General features: G+C 39.8%; 1 protein-coding gene across 1 annotated transcript in view; it reads right to left on the bottom strand.

Moving 5' to 3' along the window:
• Nucleotides 1–3,380: 3,380 nt before the first annotated feature.
• Nucleotides 3,381–12,676, bottom strand: part of MPHOSPH8 (M-phase phosphoprotein 8) — a 16,233-nt gene continuing 6,937 nt past the window's right edge. Inside the window, exons 6-14 of the mRNA XM_009999436.1 lie at nt 12,162–12,287; nt 11,987–12,075; nt 10,732–10,872; nt 9,881–9,967; nt 8,148–8,302; nt 6,198–6,352; nt 4,592–4,719; nt 4,243–4,326; nt 3,381–3,422 (exon numbers count right to left, since the gene is read on the bottom strand). Coding sequence (XP_009997738.1) covers nt 3,381–3,422; nt 4,243–4,326; nt 4,592–4,719; nt 6,198–6,352; nt 8,148–8,302; nt 9,881–9,967; nt 10,732–10,872; nt 11,987–12,075; nt 12,162–12,287 — 1,007 coding nt within the window. The remainder of the gene's footprint in view (nt 3,423–4,242; nt 4,327–4,591; nt 4,720–6,197; nt 6,353–8,147; nt 8,303–9,880; nt 9,968–10,731; nt 10,873–11,986; nt 12,076–12,161; nt 12,288–12,676) is intronic.

Below are 12,676 nucleotides of genomic sequence, written 5' to 3'. Positions count from 1 at the left end.
CTGACCCATCTACTGTAAATAGCTCTGTGCCACCTACAACTGACCACAGAGGAGTTCCTCACCATTCAAACCATCTAAGAAGTGTTACAGAAATCCTGGGAGAAAAAAGTTCAGTTGTAGCTATCCTGCATGACAGCAGAGACTGTGCTGTAAGCAAAAGTTGTCTTGACATCAAAAAAGAACCATCTTCTGCCTGCTCCCTTGCTCCTGGCTGCTGTACTTCAGATGCTCAAGATTTATTTTTTTTAAGATACCTTTTTTTAACCATAATTTTTATTGCTGCCTCAGTCCTGCTCAAACTTATATTTCATGCTGTCTTTTGTCTACTTTTAGGTGTCCCCTCCACAGCTTTTGCCTTTGTTCAGAACCTGAAAAATATTTTCCCTGATTATGTGGGACAGGGAAAAGCTGAGGAGCTTTAAAGTGTGAGGACTAAGGGATGGGCAGGCAGTGCCCCTGCTACACCTGCAGACTAGAAGAGGTGGCCAATACAGTTCCCTTGCATTCTTGGAAGGTGAGACTCCATTGCATCTCCACATCGCAGAACTTCAACAAAAGGAAATCCCAGCCTGATGCTTTCCTCTAGCTCCCATCCTGCTGGACTGCAATGGCTCTGACTGACCAAGGGAGAAAGATTTGACACTGGCTGTTTTCCAGCACTGTCTGGGAAGACAAATACTGATGACAGAATTATAGCAGGGACAGGCTGACCATTTTAGGACAGCCCTCAGGCAACCTGAGCAACCTTCACTGGCTAAGATGGCAGCTGCACTCTGTGCTGTCCCTTCCACACACTGCAACAGCTTTTCTTCCAGCCAGGCTCATAAAAAACATCTCATTTTTGAAAAACAGGTGCAGAAATCACAGGAGACCTGCAAGTAGTTAGCTGCATCACCCACCAACCTTCAGTACCTGTGAGAGAAGCTGGGAACACAAACACTGATGGTGCAGCAGTCAAAGATGGTGAACCCAAACCATGAGAACAATTTATTGCCAGTGAAGTTGATATTAACTGCAGCTGCTTTGCCTTGCTGACAGTGGGAAGAAGAAACTGAGCAAGTACATCCAATGCATTTCTCCACAGTACCTAAAGAAGTGATTTTTATTGTAGCTACTATCTCCTAATCTTTCACTTACCAAAACCTTTTTCTTAGCAACTGGATAATCGCCATACAATAAAAATCAGACAAAAAACCAACTTCAAACATCTTTTCATATGCCTTTTATGCATCTTCAGTAGGGATTTTTAATTTATATCACCAACTAGAAGAGAAAGATGGCTACAAAATCCATCCCTCAATAAAAGCAGCATGAACCCAAATTTTATTCCCATGTCCTGTAAAACTCTCCCCAGTGCCTCAAGGGAAAAAAAAACAACAAAAAAAACCAAACCCTGACCAAAACAAATCCCCAAAATCAACAGCCTTTGACCAACTACTTACTATGCCAACTCTCAGAGCATTAGTAGACATTTTTAGGTTAGACTGTACAACAGTTTCTAAATATCATCTATATTATATGGACATTTGTTCAAAACCACGTTGTCCCCCAACATTTAACTCCAACATTTAGCACTGCTGTGCTGTACAGAGCCCCTCACACACACACCACACTGTTAGGCAAGTGTGCATTGCAGGAGTAACTGAGGAAGGGGCAATCACATACATGAAACTGTCACTTCAACAGAAAGAAACACAAACATCCCCTTTTCCTTACTTATCTTCCTTGGCTACACAGAGTGACTGAGCAGCAGCACAGCTACACCAAGTCCCCAGTGCTGGCATTGACAACCCCATTCTCAGCCGGTGCTTCTTGGGCACCTCAGGTGTTCACACTTGGCAAAACGAGGTATCCAACATGTTTCAGAGAGGTGAGGTACCAAGTCTGTTCAAAACCCAGACTTAGGAACATCTCATCAATACCGTCTGCAAAAAGACAGGTGACTACTCTAAATCAAACCAGAAACAAGTATTTCTATTTCATGTTGCTGTTCTAGTTTTCTACAGCTTAATGGAACATTCCACAAAATTGAAATAGTGTGTTTTATTACTTACTCATTTGGCATCTCTTAAATATGAAAGTTTTAAACTTTCAAGAACCAAAAATTAAAAACAGGTTAATTGAACTTTATAATAAAAAGTCACAGTTCTTAATAGGATCCATCTGCACCATTTTGATGGTGAGCACTCAAGTAATTAAGAATTTATCTACAATAGTCTTGCTAAGAATATAGGCACAAAGTGGCATGTAAACTACACGTGGCACCCAGAACTGCAAAGGCACAATCTGGATTTTACTTTTTTTTTTTTTACTTGTCAAGAGGTTGGGTAATTTACAAAGAAAAATACTCTAGACTTCATGCAGAAGTATTACATTTGTCTTTTATAGCAGAGAACTGTTACAGAACCCCTGTCACCTGATAAAGTGGATCATGTAAATAAAAAAAAATAGCAGCTCTTTGCACTGAGGAACTGAATTTCTGAATGAAAGGGCAGTACCTGTTCTCATCTGTCAGGTTAAGAATATCTGAAACCCTCTATGTATGTCTTCCTTTCTACAAAAAGCATTGCCTGCTCATTTAAGGTAGTTACTAGGTTTCTGGTTTGTTATTTTCACCTTGTATTTGTTTTCCCATATGTCACTTGACCAAGAACTCAAAAGTTAAGATGTCTGTAAAACTCTCAGTTGCTTCTCTTATTACAGAAGTAGTTTCAGAACACAGATGTAACTAGAAACCCAACTGCAGTGCCCTAAGCACAGAGCCTGTCCAGACGCCTGCGGCCGAACCCCTCCCTGTTCAGAGGGTATCACTGAGCAAAGCTGCCTTCTCGTCGGGAGGAGCAGCAGGAAGAGTTTCAAAACAGAACACAGCCCTCAGCAACTCATCTAATGCAGTGACTCTGAACATTATGTGGCTCCAACATTATGACAGTTCTGCATTTTACATAGAAACATTACAGTTAGAGCAAGTAAAAAATTTTAGTTTACAAATGGAAAAGATCTTTCTATCAAAAAAGACATGTCACATAGTTACCTTAAATAGTTCCTATACGCACCGTTCCACATTGTGGAAAAGCTGAAATATGCAGTCTTGACTCCACAAGTTGAAGAAAAACAGAAGTATGTGTATTGGCACAAATACTTACATCTACATCTGTACAAAGTAAAAACCAGCTGACAACCCTTGTGCCACCAGAGCAGCATCCTGAGCTGCTCTCCAACACACACCTTCCTCTGCGGCTGCCGGCGAGTGGCAGCGAAACGGGAACGTGCTCTGAAGAGTGGGGTGCCCAAAGCTCCAAACTGCTTGATCAGTCTCTAGAGAGGAATCGGCAGCAGATCCAAGGGCGCGCCAGGCTGCCCGGCCCCGCCCTGCGAGCTCACTGCAGCTGCACCCGGTAGGCGCTGATCAGCAGCTTCACCTGCAACAGCAAACACAGGGCAGGCGTCACTGCCGTGCCGGGTGCTGCTCATGCAAGAGCAGCACGAGGAAGGGCACACAAACTGCTAGTGACTAAGAAAGAAAAATAAATTTACAGTCTGTTTAATAAAATTAGTTTATAGCAGCCCTGCTGAAATACAAATGGGTTGTAAAATGGCTTTGTTAGAATACTACTGCATTACATAGTATTTAAACAAGTTAGCCCTGAATCTGAAGTAAAAAAAAACACAAAAAGGCACAAAAGAACATTTAAGAGTGTAAGTTTTAAATCAGAAAATCTAGAAAATTCTCTGCTGCATCTTCCCAGGATAAAACCAAATGCTACCAGAACAGGTTCTGTCACTCACCTTGCAGCAGGACTACTGCCCAAGCCACTTGGAAAATACAAGCTACACAGACTATTTAAACCTAGACTGCATATCCTAGTAAATACTTCCAAGTTCTCCTAAACCCACAAGCAAAAAAATAACTAACTGACAGTCCATGTACCAGTTACTCACTAAACTCACACTATAGATGGAGAAAGTGTTCAGCTGTAACGTTACTTTAACCTGCTGTGAGACTTATTCTGACTGCAGCAGAGAAACATTTAATTCTGACAGAACTAACACCCCTGGCAAAGTTCCTAAGTCCTGGCAATGTCACAGGATGGAACTGTAACTGATGGGAACTGGGATGAAGAGATAGTGAGAAATTCTTAGTTTTAGGCTGGTAACATTCAACTGGGAAGCATTTAGACTGTGGCAGAGTTACTGTACAATAAATTAACATACACATTTTGTTTTCGGAGTATTTTGTACCTTGGCAGTAGGAGCTTCTGCCAACCGTATAAAAAGCTTGTTAAGGCCTGCAGTAGGGCTGAAGGAATAAATAAAGTGACTATCCTAAAAGGAAAATAAAATGGACAAAGTTAATGGCACGATATGGCTGAAAGTGCTAACAGACTAAGATAATATATACAAGGTTTGTAATTCTCTCCAAACAAAAAAAAGAATTAAGTCCCATTAAAAAAACCCCATCCTGTAATGATTAAAAAAATGCTTCATCACAACACTCAAAACCCAAATTAAGGAACTAGTATTTCCAAGGCTTCTCCATAACGACTATTTTATAAAACAGTTTTACAGTCAAAGATATGAAAAGATTTACCAAAAATACAGGGAGCTGAAACTTGTCATTTAAAACCACAGCTTGTACACTGCACGGCCCACAGAGCCGGGCAGAGACGTCTTTGCCGAAGAAATTTGCGTGGAAAACAAAGAGAAGAATTCCAGATCCTGAAAGGAAAGGCAATTGAGTCACATCAATTTGTAACAAGATTCGTTATTTATAACAAATGCAGACACTGAACATCTGAAGACAGTTATGCACAAATATATATAGATGGTATGTAGCATAAACCACAGTGGAGTATCAAAGCAAGATGCAGATATACAATCTCCCAAGCCAGTGGATCCCAGCACAGAGCACAACTGACCTGGCCACTGAGTTAAGGTCTTCAGGCAGCAGAAATAATTTTATTAGCTACTAGAAAGGAAAGTAAAATAGATACTGCAATCCTCAGCATGGTTCATCTCTTGTGGTTTTAGGTTTACATGAGGGGAGTTGTAGAATTTAAAGTATTTTGTGTTGTCTGCTCTCTTGGTAGGGTCAATGGAGCCCAGTCAATTACAGATGTTTATGAACTCCACTGAAAGGCAGTTTATAACAGCCTTCTGTACCCACAAATGCCTCATTTTAATACATAAACTTATACATACACACTACACATTTCCTCATTCTATAAAGGATACCTATTATCAAGAACTGGAAGATTTCTGTAACAGCTCTTAACAACTAGAAAACCAGGCAGACACAACCACTTCCAGTCCCAGTTTATTTTCCTAATATACTCAAAAGGTGAATAAAAATGACTCTGCTAAGCCAAGCACCAGAGATTAGTATCTGGATTCCTGAAAGAATTACTGAAAGAACCCTGAAGCATTACCAAGTACACTGGGAATTTGGTTCCCATCTTTTCCAAAAGTCTAGGGACAAAGTCAATTGATGCTGGTTTCTTTTCTGTAGTGTTTCTAGACTGCATTCCCACAATGGTGCTGTGACTGTTCTCCAAGACTCCAGTGCTTTGAGTCCTGTCTACAGATCAAGACAGAACCATAGACTTGTTTTGGTTGGAAAAGACCCTTAAGATCAGAGAGTCCAACTGTTAACCCAGCACTGCCAAGTCCAGCACTAAACCATGTCCCTGAGCACCACAGCTACCATCTTTCAAACACCTACAACACTTCCCTGGGCAGCCTCTGCCAGTGCTTGACAACTCTTACAGTAATACTAATATCCAATCTCTCCTGGCACAACCTGAGCCCACTTCCTCTTGTATGTTCTTAGATTGAGGCTTTTCAAAATTATGAATTCTAAAGGAATCCACTCCTTTCCCAGAGCATCTGCCCCTTAGCTAATGTAACCCTCACAGAGCTCACCTAACCCATAAGCAGAAAAAAGAAGCTGCAGATGTGACAATAAAATCTCTTTTTAAGAGACCAACCTGACCCCCACATCAAAACATTGCTGCCTCTCTGTACTGCATCATCAGAGCTTCCTAAATGTAAGGCAATATAGTAAGAAATACAAAAATAATTGTGCATAGCAGATACTTTAAGACATACTTACAATGCAGTTTCTTAACATGCTGCTTCACCTTTGAAAAAAAATCTCAAACCAAACAAAAATCCCACCATAACAAGAAGCCCCCTACCTTCTGGCACGTGTTGTGGGGGTTTGTAGTTAAAATCTGTAGAAAAGTCTGGCCCCTCACAGAGACGATGACACGCGATGGGAAAGACCGGCTCCAGCAAGGCCAGGCGAGCTTCAAAGTAATCCCTGATGGCATCTTCTGCTACTCTTGAGAGCCTGAAAGACCAAACAAGAGAGGCCTGTACTTCAGAGTAAAATTACCAGACAGACTTAATGAGAGCTGATGCCAAGCAGGATTCCAGATTACCTTCCTGGATTCCCAGTTTTCAGGAGTGAATGTCTTCATCACTAGCATATATGCACAGATGAACCCGAAGTCTCTTTTCTTTCTTTAAACATTTTATCAGTGACTTTTTCAGCAGTGCTCAGTAACTAGACACAGGGCTATGGGCACAAACTGAAACACATGAGGTTCCCTTTGATCATCAGGGGACACATTTTTACTGTGAGTGTGATGGAGATCTGGCACAGGCTGCCCAGAGGGACTATGAGGCCTCCATCCTTGGAGATACCAAAAATCCATCTGCATAAAAATCCATCTCTAGGTGGCCCTGGTGGAGTGCGGGGGTTGGACCAGATGACCTGCAAAGAACCCTTCCAACCTCAGCCATTCTATGTTGCTGTGATCCTGTAATTTCATAACTGAGTTCCTTTAGAGATCATAGACAAAACCTTGCCCTGGAAATGGATTTGTGTTTTACTGGTCTGCACTTAAACGTTTTTTACCTGACATTTCACTGTGCTCATGGTTCCACAGATTTCTCTGCCTTAGAGAAGGACCACCTAACCTCCTCTGTGGCCACTGCTGCAATGATCACAGAGGAGTGTTTGCTTATAGATCTTACTTTTTAGACTTAGTATGCTTAAACTTAGTATTTAATGAGGATGTGAAGGAAAGAGAACTCAGAACTACTTGAAACAGAATAAGAATGTTGGTACTATTACAGCACAGATCAGCGAACATTACAAGGCAGTTTCTCTTAAGGTAAATTCAGGATGTTAGCTGATGGGAAACACAGGAGATCACAGACAGAAAGCAGCCAGGGCTTTTAAACACTGAACTAGAAGAGCTTTGACTACAAACTACTTAATAGATTGTCTTGTATTAGCTACAGAAATCATTAGGATAAAAAACATCATAAAGTGATAAAAGGAGACTGTTCTTCCAGCACTAATGAAGCATTCTTGGAAAAATCTCACCTGCTGCAGAAGCTCCAAGACCCTCCTTGAGTCTTGTCCAAGTTTAAAGATTGTTAGTTACCATTTTCTGCCCTGATACCTTAACTATCAGGATTCTTCCAAACTGTTATTGCAAGAGTTTGCTCCTCTTTGTATCCATCTAGTATCTGTATTGATCAGCTCAGTGTATTTTTCCATGTTCATATGACATGATTACTTCACATACCACATACACTGCACTGCTCTTCAGTCATTCTGCTGCATGATGATTTTTACTTCCATCATTCACTGGCACGAAAGCTTTACCCCTGGCACTCCCAGCTCACAGCTGATGATTAAGGGTCCCTCACTCTAACTATCTGCACTGACTTCATGGCGGTTTTGTTTGGTGTTGTTTTGTTTTTTTGTTTTTTTTTTAAAGTTGTTTGTTTTTATTTGAGCAAGGTATTTCATTTAACATGCACAAATAAACAGTTGATATTCAACTGCCAATATACACTTATTTGTTTTTCCAATTGCTGTATTTCTAGTTTAAGGAATCTTTCACTTCTAGTAATTCCCTTTTACTCCTTTTGATCTTTTTACTCAAGTGTTTCAGCAAGTGTCTGCTGCCTCTGTTAGCTCACATCATTTCCATTTCACATGACTGGTTCACTTTCTGCCCAAAGCAGCTTTTTTCTTTCTTGAAATCTCCCGTTTCCCCTTGACTTAAACCAAAACCAGGCCATCCCAGTACTGCAAACTTTATCAGAACAAGCTTCAGTTTACTCACGTTTCCAAATGACTCTTGAGCTGCTCATACACCAGGACATTATTACATAGTTTAGCAAAGTGCAGCGCGCTGTTCTGATGCTTTGACAGGATGTTACAGTCTGCTCCACTTTCAATCATAAGCCGCACTATGTCAGAGTTCCCTCTTTTACAAGCCTGTGCAGAGAGTGAAGATGGAAGAACAGACAACAAAGACAAATCTCTCATTAGAGCATAAAATTGAAGAACTGCAGAAATGAATTAAAATCCAAAATTAGCTACAATTCAGAAAACAAGTTCAGGTACGTGCTCTGTGAATGCTAACTCAGCTCCAAACTCAGGATCACACTCCAGTAACTTTTCATCTCTACCCAGGCAACACTACACAACCAATCTCATAGAAGCAGCAGCACACAAGGTTACGAAATGGACTTAATTAGGAAAAAAACCCACAAACAAACCCCAACTGATAAAGCAAATGTCAAATGTTCTGTGAAAACACCTCATCTGCTGGAGTTCAGCAACTGTAAACTTTCTTGCAATTGTTTACCCGAATCAATGGATTTCTGTAGAAATATTCAGCATGGCACTTGGAAGTGTCTGTTTCTAGGAATCTCAGGTTGAATGGTACTTCAGGTGTGCAGTAAATTAACAGAATTTGCCCCAAATTGTTATTTAGCTGTGTTAGAGGGTCACTTATCAATTGCCAATGTGCCCAAGGCTGTTCAATGTCATTTACAGCAAGAATTTCAGGGCACATGGGCTGAAGACTCGACAAAAATACAGGACATTCTGGAGAACGTTTCCCTTTGCAGAATGCAAACACATGATCTTGGTTACTTGTTTTCAAACACTTCAATCAGACAAATTAGGGAAAGGCACAAGAGATATATATTTATATCCTCATTAGGTCTTTCAGAAGTTAACTTCTTAAAATTGTCCCAGGTCTCAAATTTCACCCATGCTTTCAATGCATAATCTCCCATTAATAATAAACCCACCTGCCTCCTAAAGAAAAATCACAAGTCTGTTATGATTTTCTTTATAGAAAATGTGGATACCTCACACTTACTAACCCTTGCAGAGGACAGGAGAGAAAAAATAGCACACTGTTTTGAACAGAAAAGCTTTGGTAATCTCTTCTGCAAAAAAGCTGCCTTAAACAGTCTACACATAAATACAGTTTATCAGGAAGGGGAATTTTTGGCAAAATTACTTTATATAAGAAAAAGAAATACTCAGAGGAACACATTTTATGAGTCTTAAAATTTTCTTGTTAAAGCAAAAAAAAAAAAATCATTAAAATTTCCTTTGTGATGGGCAGGAGTAAAGGTGCAGAACAGGCAGTGGGAAGGAGACTGCAAACTGGTTATTTTATTTCTGGTCTTCGATAAAATGACAAAAGTCGATCACAGCAACACATAAGTGAAAGATTCTCCTTTCTGGATTTTTGCTGTTGACAATCATATTATCTTAGTTTTAACACCACATCCACATTTCTTTGAGCCAAGCAATGGAAGAGGATTGTGAGCCACATCTAGCACTGTATGTTTATGGCATCTGTATTTATTGGTTGGATGTAACAGTACATTAATAAAATGGATTAAAACACTGCCTGGAATAACCAAGAGTAGTATTTATATTTCAAATATAGTTAATGGTCCCTAAATCTACTCTACAAATATGCTTTTCTATTTTACTAGTTTGCCGAAAGTATTTACTATTAAATCATGTCAGGACAAAGACTGACTTTACCTTCATTAAAGCAGTCTCACCACTGCTCTGCTGCATGTTCACATATGCCCCAGCTTCCAGAAGAATAGCTACTGTTGTTAGAAAATTCTGAAAAAAAAACACCCCAAAACCACAAGACAAGTAAGTAGAAAATATTCTGGTTCTTTTTCAGAATATAAAGTGACATTTATTTTAAATCTATCAGTAAAATCCAAAGCATAAGGCTTGACAATTAACATTGTTCTCTCCTACGGCTAATAAAAAGCAACTGACACTCAGGCAAGTGGACAGCCACGAGTATTCCCAACTTTCTTTCCTTTAAACCTTGCAACAGTGATCACCATGGGAAGAAAACTATGTTGGCATTAATCGCCAAAGTGGAATCAAACTCCCTTTTGCCTTTTATCTACTGTACACAGAAAAACACATGAACCGACATGAACAAAGGAGCCCACCCACAATACATGTCCTAGCTTAATTGTTTAGCTGGCTTCAGTTTGGGGAGATCTTGTCTCCATCTCCCAACTCTCAAACAGTAAACCCTGCTTACACAGAAATTAGCTCTGTGTCCCCAGTTTGGATCATAATAAGCAATTTTAACACCTGAACTCCAGCCCCCACGACAGACGAACTGAGAGTTTGTCTCCTCTTTTCCCCAGCTCACCCAATGACATTCTCTACTCAGGGCAGGGTTTGTGATCAGAACTTATTTACACTACAGTAACCACAGCTGCTGAAATTGTGCATTTAAGGTCATCCTGCTATATCCTGAACTACTTTTTAGGCATCATTCAAGGGAAAAAACCAAAAGGTGTCCCACTTTGAAACATAAGAGAGCCAAGAATCACAAATATGACAATAACCAAGCCAACCTTCTCAGCTGCGTGTATCAATGCAGTTGTCCCATTTTTCTGTCTACCATTAACTTTAGCTCCTTTCCTGATTAGGACCCGGAGAAGGTCATCATGCCCACCAGCAGCAGCAAGCATTACTAGGGTCATTCCACTTGAATCCTGCAACAAGAATAATTGCCATTAAAAAAACCAAACTAACTAAAAATAATAAAAAATCAAATACTTTTAAGATAAAGCTGTGACACAAAAATTGCAAGTGCATCAACAGGTTTCACAAAAATTCCCCTCTCCAGCAGATGAATTCACATATACATGGCTGCTAGATGCTAACAAGCTATCACATCCCACTTCTTTCATTGACACAATCTGCAAATCATGTAACATTCTGAGGACCAGAACGAGGAGGAAAACCAGAATGAGCCAGGAAGAAAGGCAGCAAGGTATTGAGGGTGGGGAAGGAGCAAAACAGTGGAAAAAGAAATCAGGGGTCACTGGAAGAAAAACACAGCAGCTCAAGTCAGCTGCTACTCCAACATTGCTTTTGGGTTTTAACAGAGTATGAAAAAACTTCTGTGAGCAGCCAGTCTCCTCACTCATTCTTGTGTTTTCACATAGACACTACAATTCAAAGAACACATGCTGGCCTCAGTAGTTAATTTGGCAACTTTTCTACTACACCACACAAGTTTCAGTGCAATGTAAAGTTCTCAAGATGCTGCATAATACAACTACACAAGATCAGCAGTAGAAAATACTGATACCAAAGATTGTAATCCTCAGAAATGAAACTACAGTACTATTCAACAGGAAAAGAGATAATTGACAGAAAACACAGTAAGAGCACAGCTGATGAACTGGCAGGAAAATACTTATTCATGGAGTGAAGTGGTCCCAGCCTGTCAAACAGAACATTCAGATTTTTTTGCATGTGTACATATTTTACATAGTTTAGCCACTTCACCTGATGGGTATTGTTATTTCTTATACCATATAGAGTTCTAAATGTAATACCCAGTTAAATGCAATGGGCAAATTTGCTACAAATCCAGCTTCTATCAAACCTACTCCTGTAACAAATTTGATTTTTTCGTTTGGAAGAAATGGATAAAAAAATATTAAAGCCTCAACTTCTGTACTCCCTTTTCTTACATTGTGCCTCTTTCCAAGCTGAGGGAGAAAGCTGCTACAAGCAAGAGAGGAAAACTTTTTAAAAAAATCCGAATGTCCTTTTCTCTCACACCTCCCTCCAATACTTTTACTGCAGAAAAATTACCTCTTGATCCAAATTATATTCCTCATTTGAAGAAAGTGCCATCTTCACTGTCATATAATCTCCACTTTTAACAGCATCCCTCAGAAGACCTATAAAATAAATTCAATGCAGTTATAGGGTATTTCAGTTTGAAACACTAGCTAAGAAATGCCCCCTTCTCCCAGCAACTACTCACTATTTGATATTGGTTCTGTTAACATGTGGTTCTCATCTTCCCCATCAAGATGCTTCTGAAAGTCTTCCAATGTCAGCCATTCTAACTGCATGTCCATACCGAAACTCAAGACTTGTTGCTTGCCATCTATCATGTGTTTGATTTTATGGAAGAAAAAAAGCATAAAACAAGTCGTAAGTAATTTATAAATTCCCATCATTTCTTGCGATTGCTTCAATGATCAACAGCTTAACATTCTAGCACTTTCCATTCAAAAGAACCTAGAAGTCAGCGTGGAATGGTTCCAAACAATGAAGGCTATGTTCCAAGAAGACATGAAATGCTTTTACTTAAAAGAAACTGCTTATGTGTTGCTATAAATTAGCCTGAAGTGGTAAGAGATGGTGAGCACTCCATTACAGTAACAGCAGAAACACACACTGGAAGCACACTGAGCAGTTTTAAGTTTCAAAAGAAAACATTTCAGTCTCCTTGAGAGGTTAAGAATTGGAGCACTAGAAGATGCAAGCAGGAAT

This window comes from Chaetura pelagica, unplaced genomic scaffold, assembly GCF_000747805.2.
Source record: "Chaetura pelagica isolate M959 unplaced genomic scaffold, ChaPel_1.0 scaffold85, whole genome shotgun sequence".
Classification (NCBI taxonomy): Eukaryota; Metazoa; Chordata; class Aves; order Apodiformes; family Apodidae; genus Chaetura; species Chaetura pelagica.
The sequence above is the reverse complement of the archived record's forward strand: the minus strand, read 5'-3'. Positions and strand labels throughout refer to the sequence as shown.